Genomic DNA, 12,751 nt, shown 5'->3' on the forward strand with positions numbered 1-12,751 from the left:
ATGATGAAGGTATTGCCTTTTCTTCCACACCCTTTAACAGACCCCCTTCCTATGTGCCTGCTTGTAATGTAACCAATGATCAAACCTCTCTGGGTTATTATCCTAATCAACTGATTGAACCAAACCCGAGCGCTATGTCAACGTGAGCTGAAAGTAAGAAGGGCTTATTAATTAAGAAGAGCTGATGACCATCGGGCCAGGCAGTCTCCTTGGGACAAAGGCCAGAGCCCTTTCTGCTCTTTGTCCTCCCAGGCAGCTGAACAATGCTGGTGCAAAGGAAAGGCAACTTAGTTTAGTCCATGAGTGGATATGTGGGGCCGTTGAAATTAATGTCATTGTAACTAAACCAAGTTATGCTGCTGTCGATTTCTTCCTTATGCAAAGAAAGTGGAAATCTATTCAGCCAGCACCCTTCAGGAATTTTGAACTCACTCATCAGGAGTGAGTTCCTATACCTATTCTCATCTTCTTTTCTTCAGGCCTGGGCCTATTTTTGGTAAATGATGATTATGATAGTAATGACATTGATATTGATAATGATAGTGATAGCAGCTAACCCTTATTGTTCTATTCTAAATCGTAGGTTTTATAATTTTGCATACCAATTGCTAAGAACCAATGAACTCAAATGCATTCATGTGATAGTCTGAAAATTATATATCAACAAGAATGAAAAATATAGTTTTGTTTTTCTTTGAAGATGACTATCCCTATATTTACATATGCATCTATTTTTCACTTGAAATTCATTTAAAAAAAAAGAAAACATAAATTAAGTGTTACAGATAGTGAAAAAACAAAGCAGGATAATAGGATAGAGAGTCACGGAGGAATGTATGCAGCAGTTACTCCAGATACGATGACCTGGGAAGGCTTCTTGGAAGGGATGTTCTTTTAAGTGAGTACCAAATGACAGGAAGGAGCCAACCCCAGGAAAAGGGGCCCAGGCAGCAGGACAGCAAGTGCAAAGACCCTGCAAAAGGAACAAGTATGCTATGTATCAGGAATGGAAAGAAGGCCCGTGAACAGAGTGCCTATAGGGGAGAAGGACAGGAGATGGAGCTGGAGAGGAGTCAAGAGTGTGTTCTTTACCGTTTATAGCAAAACAGTATATAGCTTAAAGCGCTTTGATACTCAGCCTTCAAATGATACTCATACGTATCTCCTTTATTTTTTGAGCAGTTTGATTATTCTGTGTTTGGAGGAAGTCTCATACATAGTTAAGGAGTGATTTTGTGTTTAGATTTTTTTTATTTGAAAAACATTGAATCTTCAAATAATTTCCTTAGTGTAATCATCTGAGAACTTTTTCTTTGCCTCCGTCTCGTCTTTGTCCATTAATTAAAGATAGCACAGTTGACTTACTTTCATTTATACATGGAAAGTTGCTGTTGATGCAAAATTACTGTTATTAAGACAAATTGTTAATGCTACCCTTTAATTTTGATAATTACACAAGATGCAGAGATATGCAAAGACGATGCAGACTCTACCATCTACTATTATATAGAGATAATTTTTTTCTTTCTATCCTTTTTCCATCTAAAATTAATCTGGAACTGGAAGCATTCATTTTGAAGTCAAATTTGCAGAGGTAACCCCAGAGAGGCAGTGGAAGAATTCCAGGAGCCAAAGATGGAAGTGTGGTATGTGTTTGAAACCAGACATAAAAGATGTGAAATTCCCATTACTTAATAGCTAACAGGGCCAGGAATAGGAGAATTTAGAGAATATATGAAGAATATATTTCTGCTTGTGGAAATAATACAGAATTTATTCCTTCATCCATGAAGCAAATATTCATTAACCCTTTACTATGTGCCAGGCACTGAGCCAGGTTTGGGGATCCATTGGTGAGCTAAACTAGACATTCTTCCCATAAGGAAATGACCCCTCTAATCCTTATTCCCATCCTTTACTATTATATGCGCATCTTTTGTATCTTTTGAATGATGGTGCACTGAGATAGTTGATTTGTTGAGACCAGTATAAGGCCCTATTTTGTGGGTACGGAGCAGAATTTTTCCAAAAGGAAGTTGATATTCCCAGTGTCCATCATTCATGACAATTGTTGAATCTTAAGTCAGAAAAGGAGGATTTAGAAGGAGCATTTTGACTGGAAAGAGGGAATTCCTTTCTTCTCTGATCATATGCGAATGGTTGGCCAGGAGCTTGGTAGAATGTCAAACCTATGGGGGACCCTATAATAGGCCCCTGAGAAGCCTGTTACAGAGATTTCCTGTGTGCAGGTCCTCTTCCTTGACCTTTAATGCAGTCTCGTTCATGGAGCATCCCGGTCTCTGCTGGGCTGTGATGAACTAGAGGAAGGGACTATGTCCAGGCCTGGACCAGGGCTGTCAAGTAAGATGCAATGCTCTTTATAGTCAACATGCAGCTTACAGGGGCCCCAGAAGCACTTTCAATGTCCAGGGCTAGAGGTCTAGCCTCCCTTCTGCATCTGGGATATCTCTTTCTATGGGTTATTATCACTGTACATGTAAAGGAGCCAGCTGATTTCTTACAGGGTATATCACCTGGGTATTTCAGATTGGGCATTAGTTACAGTATAGCAATTCTGTATTTAGTCCAGGTCATATTTAAAGGCCACAGGAAATTTACTCCGAACAGCAAATAGGGAGTCTAAAGCCGCTGTCATTATTGCCAGACAGTTAAAAATAATATGTAAGTGGTGTGTGATATGTCAGTGCTCTTAAGAGCCTGAAGTAAGTTGCTTTCAACTGTCAATTATTATGTGAAAAGCAGGGAGTTGGTAGGTAAGAACATTGACCTCAATAGAACTGTCATTTTAAGTTAAAACTTTCAACTTGACTGAATGTGACACCCCATAACCACCCAGTGACTTTCATTATCACCAAAGCATTAGAAGGCTGGCCCTGAAGCTGCTCTTCCACCTAGCATGTGTGCAAACATGGTTTCTGGCTTCCCGGCTGGTGCCCACATAACACCTGAGCACAGGGGAGGAAGGGTGTCTCCTCCCTTCTTTGTGGTTTTTACCTGTGCGTGTAAGTGCCCCATTACCGAGGTGTCCCAGACAAAGGTCATGTTCTTCTTTAAGATGGTAAAGTTTCTAAGTTAAAGCTTATTTAGAGTCATGTTGACCTCTCTTTATTAAGCTATTATGTAACTTTTTATTTACCAAACGATCAACCATTATTTGTACTGTTTGAGATCTCTTTCAATTTCTCAGAGCAAGTTTTTCTTTCCCCAGTGTAAACTGAATGTCAGGCATAGAATGTTAAAGAAACATCAGAAATATCAATATATTTGCTACTGCAGGATAGGACAAACAATCCTCCTTTTCTTCCAAGAATAAAAATAATCCAACTAAATGTATGCATGTATGTTAGAGTTACAGACTGAAAAGGTTGGGTTTTTTTCCTAACCAACTAAAAACTTTTTTGTTGTTGTTGTTGTTTTAAATCAAGTATCAAGAAGCAGTTCAGCCTGGTGGATAGGGTAATGACTGAGGAAGTTAAGATTCCAATCCCAATAGTGGAACACTGAGAAAGTCATTCATTCTAACCATTCTTCAATTTGTTCACCCTCATGTGAGTTAACTCCACATTATTTTGTGGGAAAAAGAAGTTAAAGTAGTTTGTACAAAGCTTAATTGTTTGCTAAAAGAATCCCTTTAAGATCAAGACATTTAAATTTAATATCCGCACTAGATTTAAATATTCACCTCTTTGTCAAAACAGAAAAACACATGTTACCACAAAAGCTATAGCACAGCAGGTTCTCACCCTCAGAATCTGTAGCAGAGAATCTTAATAATGCACTGTGAAGACTCATCATATTTATAAAATATCCCAACATCAGCTCTAGAGTTTCCTTCTCCTCTTTGATAGGGGATCAAACGAATGGGTGCATCCCCCTCCAGGAGCTACCCTTCTTGACAAACTGGTCTCTAATACTTTTCAGAATCTTATAAACTTCCAGAATGAAAATAGCATAAGGTTGGTTGCATTCAACTTAAATGCTTTTATTGACAATGTCTTTGAACAATAAGCAAACAATGCTTAAATTTTTCATTCAAATTCACTTTCCACATGTCAAAAGACCTCAAGGTAGAAAAAAATAAAATAAAAATATAAATATCTGAGAATCCATCTTAATAAATAAATTAAAAACACAATAAAACGTTTTCATGGAAAACTGTTAATGTCAGAACATTCAGACCACCTCAACAATGCATGATCAGTAACATTACAATGAACATTGATGTTGAAGAAAAACTACAGTACATGGATATAACTATTTATGTCTATCTACTAGAAAATAAAGTCATATCTTTTCTTAGTTTTATATTGGTCATTGCTAATCAGAACACACTATTGCCAGGAACACAGTAGTTATTGTTAAAATCAGCTGCACTAGATACAATTTGAAAATATCCAGCACCAGGTTAATTCCAATAACGAACCCAATAGATTAGTTAATGCTATGAGAAGACTAAAGAGAAAGAGAAAAGAGACACAGACCCAGGCCTGGCTCAACATGCTACTAACTACCAGCTCTCAGATGTGTCACTGGGAACAATACACACTCCATGCGTTTTGCTACATCTCCAGAAGAGGTAAAGACTTGAGTCCACACGTGGATGCTTTCAAGTCCTTGAGGCCCACAGCCTGGTGTGTTGCACGCACAGATAAGGTCCTCCCTAGGTCTACAGGAACCCTCGAGGGAAGACGTGTTTCTCCTCTCTGTAATGCACCAACTCTGGCAGTGGCACTGGTCTGTGCCTGCTGCCTCTCCTCTCTGCCAGCTCACAGGGCCAGCAGCGTGGGTGAGCTCAGTGAGTCAGAGGAGGGCTCGTTGCTGCTGCTGCCCTTGCGGTGGGCAGCCGCACAGCTGGGGAAGGAGTCAGCTTCGGGGTAGGTGAAGACAAAGGAAGACGTGTAAGTAGCGCAGCTGGGAGTACAGGTGACCACCGGGGTGCACAGGGGCTCCAGCTCTGTGGCCATGGGCCCCATCCCCAGGGAGCCACCATGCAGGGGCTCCCAGTCTGCTGCATAGAAGGAACCAGACAGATCCATGTCTGGCACAGAGCGGGCGGTCTCAGAGCCACTGGGCCTGGATGATGCTGGGAACAGGAAGTCATCAAAGGGCTCAGCCTTCAGCTCCATGCTGCTGATGTTCTTGGCAGGCTCCACTGAGGGCTTAGGCTCAGGGTCATTGAGGAGGGGCAGGGTGAAGGCCTCCTCAGACTCAGGGGTGGCAGCCTCAGGCAGGCCCCCACTCAGATCAAGGGAAGCCATAGACATCTCTTCTGGGAAGCCTAGGTCATCAGGGATCTTGCAGGCAGGTCGGTGAGCTGCCAGGATGAACTCTAGTTTTTCCTTCTCCTTCAGCAGGTTGGCAATCTCAGTCTGCAAAGCAGACTTCTCATCTTCTAATTGGTCTGTCTCCTGTATACAAAGGGATAAAGCAAAGCATAAGACACAGTAATGCTCAAGGACACTGCTCCCTTCTCTAACTTTCCACTTAAGCCCAATCTCCAACTTTCCACTTAAATGTTTTTAAAGTTGATTCTGTTCTTTTCTTTCTTAATTTTTATTGTTCAGAGTTGACATTCAATATTATTTTACGTTAGTTTCAGGTGTTCCCCCTGAAGTTTAAAAAGGAGTGACCCCATGAAATCTACCTACCGCTTGGAGTGTGTCAGTCAGCTCCCTTCTCCGGTTCCTGCATTTGGCTGCAGCCATCTTATTCCTTTCTCTACGGATTCTCCTTTTCTCTTCCTCTTCTGGGGACAACTAGAAGAGAAAAAGACCAACATTCAATAACAATGTTTGCCATCAGCTCCATTCATCCACCCCTGCAGCCTCCCAGCTAGCTGGCTTCTCTTCTGCAAATCCATTTCTATCTAACCTACAGTTGCAGGTTGAGTGTGACTTGCATTTCAAATAAGATGCTCAGCAAGAGAATGAAGAGCCCAGTGTAAAAGCATGATAGGAATCTCTTAGGGAAGAAACGATTAAGGTATTCCTTGATGTGGGACTATCAGAGTCTGCTTCAGGATGAAAAGAGCTTAGAGCCAGAGTCCCGCCCCCTCCCCCCCAGGATGTGTAGTCAATTCCACCAGTGACTTTACCCTATCCACTGTGCTCCCCATCCCCACCAATGCCCTACCCCCAACCCCTGCAGAGAAAAGGTGGTGATGTAATCCTCACCTGTTCTACCTTGCCCCTCCTGCCAATGCTCTGAGCTCTGCTTCCTGTCACAGTCTTCATGACTCCAGCTCTGGAGTAAGCCCCAGCTGAGGGGGTGGGAACTCCATAGGGGTGAGGGGCTCTGGTCTGGGATGGGGCCACGGAGGAGACCAGGGTGGGCTGCACCAGCCACTGCAGGTCCGGGCTGGTTGAGATGGCAGTCACAGTTGGGATGAAGTTGGCACTGGAGGAGGCCAGATCAGTGCAGAAGTCCTAGAACGAAACAGAAGAGGGAAGCTGACGTGAAGGTTCGGGGCACAGGTGGGGCGAGCCGAGTTCCCAGTGCTGCATGCAGCAGGGAAACGGAGGAGAAACGGTCCTGCCAGTGACTGCTCATGTCTTTTTATATGCCCCCTCATCCTGGATGAAAGGTGTTCCCCTTTCCTCCAAGAATTCCGCCGCGCGGTGCCTCTCTCCTCATCCCGCTGCTGCGTGCCCGTTATCCCCTTCAGCATCACTTGCTTGAAAGGGGGTTTGTTATAAATATCCCTGACGTCTGCGCTGACGCAGGCGCCGCTCCGGAGTCTCCTGAATGAACTCTCTTTTTATCAATGAAACTGCCTTACACACTCGCCTGCTTCGCCCTCCTCCCCCGCCCCTGCTCCAAGCTGCGAGGGGAGGGTGGCTGCCGCTTTTTGCCGCCTCCCGGGAGAAGCTAGGCTCTAGTTAGCGAGTTTTTCTTTGCCTGGGACATGTCGGCCCTAGCTAATGTCAGAGACCACAGAGCGCGGGCCGGGGGCAGCTCAGAATGAGCCTGCCGCGGGGAAGGAGAACCAATTCTTACTGTGACAAGCGTGCCTGGGCTCCCAACAAGTCCCGGGGCTCCAGAGATAGGGCGGCTCCGACCGGGGCCGCCTCCCTCCCCGCCAAAAGGGGTACCCGACTCGTCTTCCTGAGTGTCTCTCCCGGTGCCTCCTCCCCAGTGACCCCGAACTCCAGGTCCCGCGACGACATGAAGCCAGACTTACCTGTCCGTTGACAGGAGAGCCCATGCTAGAGAAAGAGTCGGCCGGTGAGTGGTAGTAGGAGAGACTGTCCCCGGCTGGGGAGGCGCTGCTGCAGCGGGAGGAGGACGCCTCGTAGTCGGCGTTGAAGCCGGAGAACATCATGGTCGTGGTTAATCAAAGCCGGGGCGAGGGGCTGAGGGACGGAGGCAGGTAGGAGCTACGGGGCAGAGCTGGGTAGGAGCGCGGTCACTGCTCGCTCGCTGCGCCGCCGCCGCCGCCGGCTCTGTCTCCACTCCCTGGCTGCTCGCTGCAGATGCGGTTGGAGTACGAGGAGCCGCAGCCACCGCTTTTATAACAGCATTTTTTTATGAATGAGACCAATGACGTCACGGCGCAACCATTGCGGCACTGGAGGGGGGGTACGCAAGCCTCGATACTTCCGCAGCCTCCTTGCAGCCTCTGCCGCCCTCGAAGCCCCCTGTCTCCAGTCTTGTGTTTCCCTGTCTTGTGAGCATTTAGCAATCTGAGTCTTGGGGGTGTCGTGGACCCCCAAGGATGAGGGACTGCGAGGATGGCTCCCCCCATAGCTGCAGGGACGGGCCGTGGAAACCTGCTGACGCAGATGTCCTAATATGGACATCCTGTGAAAAGGGGGGAGGGATTGACGGGAACTGCTCGCCGGCTGCAGCCAACACCACGGGTGCAGGCGGGGGGAGGCGGGGGCCGTGGCCGGGGAGGGGAGGCGGGAAAGGCGCAGAATGAGAGCAAACATTCGCACCTGGTTCAATGCGGACCCTTGTTCCCGCGGTGGGGGGCGGGGGGATGGGGTGAGGGCATCTTTTTACCAGTATACAGAAACCAAGGAGCAGTTCTGAGGCTCAGGTATAGAAGAAACAGGTATACAACCCTGAAAGCTTAAGCTTCAGCCCGCGAAGGAATGCGCCACCGCCCCCGTTCCCAATTCTAGCAAATTCTATGCAAACTGTGAAAGCAGACCCTCACTCCCTCACCTAAAGCCCCGGGCTCGAGCAATACTTGGACTGTTACTGCGTTTGGAAGCACAAAGTCGAGGGATCCAAAATAAGAGGATACGATAACCTACTTTATCTACGATGCTAGGTGTTTTCATTTTATTTTTTGTTTGTTTTTAAGGGAAAAGGCGCATTTTTTTCTTGATCATATAGGGGGATATAAATGTTACTGTCAAATCCCTGAGATACTAGCCAATAAACATTATGCAGAAAACCTCCATGCAAGGATGTCTGAAGGATTCAATTGCCTGGCTCTGAGCTGGGGCTCGGGGCGTGGTGAAGGGGTTGGGGGTGTTATATGGACAAGGTCATCAGTTCCGGGTCACTCAAGTGGAGTGAGTTCTTGAGATACGGGGGCGCGCAAGTACTAGCTGGGAAAGAAGGGTTGATTCGGTTCTCCAGGAAGCTAGTCATACTGAGAGCCTGCAGCGAGTGATTTTCCAGCGGGACCTTGGAGCGGGGGAAAACAGGGGGCGCTGGAAGGACCGTGCCCAGCGGCACCCAGGCCGGAGACCTAGGCCACTGAGACTTCAGGCGCAGCTCCGTAGCCTGAAAAACGGGGCTTTGGAGCAACAAGGTACCCAGACGCCCCCAGCCTCCTTGCTCCACTGCAAAGGACAGCCGGGGTCACACTGCCCCAGCTCGGTCCCAGCGCGCCGGCCACCTACGGGGCACGAAGCCGCAAGTCTCTGCAAAGCCCCTTTGTCCCTCCTTCCCACTCTTCGGGCTTGGGGGTCACGGTGAGCACCTGGAGTGGGGCGAGGCGAGATTAGGGCAGCGGGCGTATCATTCAGGACGCACAGGGAATGGGACAGTCGACCTGCCTCCAGCCGCCGCACCCCGGAGCCAGGCGATCCAGCTATAGATAGTAACAGGGAAGCGGCTGTTTACAGCAACAGTGCGCCGCCAGGGCCGTCTCCAGGCGACGCCGAGCGGCCGGGCGCGCCGTGGGCCTAGCGAGGCCGCCCTCCCTCCTCGCTCCCCTGGGGCCTCGGCCTCCCCAGCCGGGTTGCGGCCACTCCCGCCGCCTGACATCATCCGCCGAGTTCGGGGGCTGAGTACCGCTCGCACGCGGCTGTGCGCTAACCTCCATTCTTAGAGATGCGAACCCGCCGGGAGCAGGGAGGCTAGGGAGGCGGGGATTCATGGAACTGGGCCACTTGCTATTTTTGCATTCTCTGTCACAGTCAGAGGTGAAAACAGAATTTCATCATTGTATGTCACTGGTTTATATCGGTGGGAATTTAGGTGCTGTTTTTTTTCTCTCACTTTAAAAGGGGGAGAGAAAAGGAAAAACACATAATACATAAACACAGACTTCTCAGAGCTGCTCTGACTCCTAAAGCAATTTTCCTAATTCTATCATCTGTCAGGCTACTTCATTACCTTTGATTATTTAATTTAAAAAAAGAAAAAAAGGTTATGGAGGTAAATCCATCTCTCTTCTTATTATTAGCTTCTGACAAAGTAGGTCAAGCTTTGAATTCCTGGGTCTGGCCTTGCATTCCATTCATAACTGGATCTCAGACCTCTTAAGAGAAAACCAAGAATGATTTCATTTACTTTCCTTTCAGATGCCAACACCTAATGGATGTGTCAAGATTTCATATCCAGTATTTATCTCATACGTGACATCTTGACTATGCCAATAAAAAAAGAAAAAGAGTCTTTGGATGAACCTGCCTCCTCCAGATAGCTTAACTCTTTCCTTCCTGGTACCCTTATGACCAGAGAGTTGGAGACTTAATAAATCCATCCTCTGAAAAGGACCGTGAATCCATCCATGATTTCATTCATTCATTCATTTATTGGACAGAGAACTAGTGAGAGCCTCCTATGGCAGGGCACTGTGCTGGGGGCTGGGGCTTATTGAAATGAACCAGGTGGTCAGTGGACCTATTTCTACCCTCGAAGAGATTCCAGCTTTGTGGAGAAGACTGACAAATCAATAAAGAATTGCAGGGCAGCAGTAAGTGGTTTGACAGAAGTAAGAATAGGATGCCAAGAAACACAGAAGGAGGGTGTGAGGACAGTTATCATAGGAAGTGAGTGCAATACAGAGATTGTTCCGGGTTTCACTGTCCTCTGGGAAAAGACACAATAAAGATTGAAATGCCAAAGCATCATCTAGGGCAGCAAGTGCTTAACCCTAAGCAGTCTTGTTAGATGATACAATCTCAGGCTTCCTCTAACATCTAAACCTGTGATCATTCTAACATACTCTCACATCTCCGTCAACTCACAGAATCCATTTCAGGACTGCAAAATCACATTTTTAATATGGAGCTCGCATGATGTAGCCTTAAAATAAGGAGAAATCAGAACCAACGTGGGGAATGATCTTTGCCATTTGCAAAGGTCAGGGTGACTTTGAGACAGATGTGTGTGCCTCTCTGAGCATGGTGGTGCCTTTCAGCCAGGGCAAGGGTTTCATGTTCTAGACAAGCCTGAGCATCCAAAACCCAAACTTACATAGTTTGTGATTATCTATGTGCTGAGCTCCTCCTATTTGGGGATCCCGAAGTAAAAAAAAAAAAAGTAGAACCTCACATCTGATTTTAACCCAAATTTAACTGAAATTCATTTCTCCTAGCAATTGTTCCTTTATCGGATAGAGACTTTTCCAAATTTGAACTTTTCCGGCATTTGAATAAAGAGCCCTGACCAACGCAGAGCATCTATTTAATAACTCTGGAAGTCAGTGCACATTGTTTAGACTGGTGTTATTGCAACATTAAGTGAAAGGCTGCTGTCTGTGCTGCCTACGTAAATGCTGCCGCACACAACCTGTCCCCAGCATGCAGAAGTAGTTATTTATTTGGGGAAGCGTGGTCTAGTGGTGAAGTGTTGTGGTCAGAGCACGAGACCAGAAGTCAGGAAGATGCGTATAGCAAAATCAACTTCTTCAGGGACTTGGGGAAGTCGTTTCTTAGACTTGTTTAAAATCTACATACTTTTGGCCTTTGTCTTTTTTATGTACTGATATTCACATAGCACCTAGCACAGTGCCTGGCCCACAGTAGGTGTTCAATAAATATCTATTGAATACATGAATGAATGGATGAATGCCCTTAACCAAGCAAAGCAAATATATATTATTGTCCTTTATGGGTACTTAGAAATCAAATAGATAATGTTCTTTAAATCTTTGGAAAGGTTAAACAGGCTAAGTCTTTTATTCTTGGGTATGAATAGGCAAAAATTGGGCAAGAGAAAATAATAAGATTTAGGGCTATTTTCAGCTAGTACAGCCTCTGTGTATAAAGAACATCCCAGTGGTTTGTGATGGAACATCAAACTTGCCTTTGTTATTGAGTCCCATACATAAATGCCACGTTGTTTGCAAGACAATGACCGTGTTACCACCACCCTGTCATTTATTCATTCTAAATGTCTGGACCCAAAGCAGAGAAGCATTCCACAATTCAAGCAGGACTCACACACATGTGAGCCCAATTAAGGGTCTTAGGGGTCAAAGTTACTCATTCTACGGCTCAGACAGCAAGGAAAAAGACTTCCCCTATTTTAAAAGAGTGGAGGCTCAGGAATCACGCCACCATCACCACACACGCACACACACCACCACCACCACCACTAGTTAGTACTAGAGATTTAGCCTCTTTGAGAAAAAATGTTTTCATTCTGAACAACTCTTGGCTTTTTGACAGATGATGATTCAGTGGGATCCCCATCCTTCTGCTAATGCCAGCATTTAAACAAAGCTCTGTGTGGTCCCTGGGACACACTCCATCTGGAGCTGATGAAACTGGGGAACAACTATGGTGCTGAACAAAGACACGTTTCAGCCCAAGCTTCACTGCAGCCAGCAGCATGAGACCCTCATTCTGTCAGTCATGCCGAACCTTGCTGCACAAACGAGAGCTCTCCATCGGCAAACAAGCAAGTCTTCTCCAGGCTGTCAGCAACTTGGATGTCCTGAGGTAACCTTTTGCAGCTCTGGTGGACTTAGCTGCTGAAATTCCAAAGGAACCCCATCTACGTCACTAAACCTACAGCACAACAACACACCCTGCCTAGAAACCTCAACTATAGGGCTCCTATCCAATGAGAAAATCTCACAATTAGCATGGGCAGGGCAGGGGATGGCTAAAATGGGCTGGCTCATGACATGCTCCAGGGTGTTAAGACATCAAGCATAATTTACACCATTTTATCCACCACCTTACTCAACAAGAAAGATCTTTTAAAAAGACATTAATAATTGTAATACAAAAAAAAAAAATTCCCCTTTCCTAAACCAGGAAAATCCTGAGCAGTCTGTAGGAATTCGGAGTTAGGCTGCCTTCCGATCTTATAGCTCATAGTTTCATCCTGAGTCACTTTTTGTCTTAGTTTACTATTTGAGTATGTTCTGCAAGAAAATTTTCAGTTACAACTCTCAACTGAGGTCTGATTATCTCCACTGATGTTTTACCTGGAGTGTCAATGAGTTACAGATCACTTGTGAAAATCCCAAAAATGACTCTAAGGAAGAATTCCACCTTCAGACTTTGGCCCACCTGAGATTGTGAGGAAATCA

General features: G+C 46.0%; 1 protein-coding gene and 1 long non-coding RNA gene across 2 annotated transcripts; one reads left to right on the forward strand and one right to left on the reverse strand.

Annotated features, from left to right (window-relative positions):
- Nucleotides 1-3,978: 3,978 nt before the first annotated feature.
- On the reverse strand, nt 3,979-7,548 carry FOS (Fos proto-oncogene, AP-1 transcription factor subunit). The gene is made up of 4 exons (XM_011370841.2): nt 7,202-7,548; nt 6,195-6,446; nt 5,670-5,777; nt 3,979-5,429 (listed from the first exon to the last, which is right to left on the reverse strand). The coding sequence occupies exons 1-4, from the start codon at nt 7,340-7,342 to the stop codon at nt 4,788-4,790; spliced, it is 1,143 nt and encodes a 380-aa protein (XP_011369143.1). The 5' UTR covers nt 7,343-7,548; the 3' UTR covers nt 3,979-4,787.
- Nucleotides 7,549-8,552: 1,004 nt separating this feature from the next.
- On the forward strand, nt 8,553-9,991 carry LOC111746116. Its single transcript, XR_002782945.1, has 2 exons — nt 8,553-8,951; nt 9,786-9,991. It is a non-coding gene; the product is annotated as an uncharacterized LOC111746116 (long non-coding RNA).
- The last annotated feature ends 2,760 nt before the right edge of the window (nt 9,992-12,751 follow it).

Source organism: Pteropus vampyrus, unplaced genomic scaffold, assembly GCF_000151845.1.
Source record: "Pteropus vampyrus isolate Shadow unplaced genomic scaffold, Pvam_2.0 Scaffold177, whole genome shotgun sequence".
Taxonomy (NCBI): domain Eukaryota; kingdom Metazoa; phylum Chordata; class Mammalia; order Chiroptera; family Pteropodidae; genus Pteropus; species Pteropus vampyrus.

Coding starts and splice junctions, on each gene's coding strand:
- FOS (XM_011370841.2), bottom strand. CDS start 7,342: ATGATGTTCTCCGGCTTCAACGCCGACTACGAGGCGTCCTCCTCCCGC. Junction 6,447..7,201: donor GCTCTCCTGTCAACGGACAG/GTAAGTCTGGCT, acceptor GTTTCGTTCTAG/GACTTCTGCACTGATCTGGC. Junction 5,430..5,669: donor TGACTGACACACTCCAAGCG/GTAGGTAGATTT, acceptor CTTTGTATACAG/GAGACAGACCAATTAGAAGA.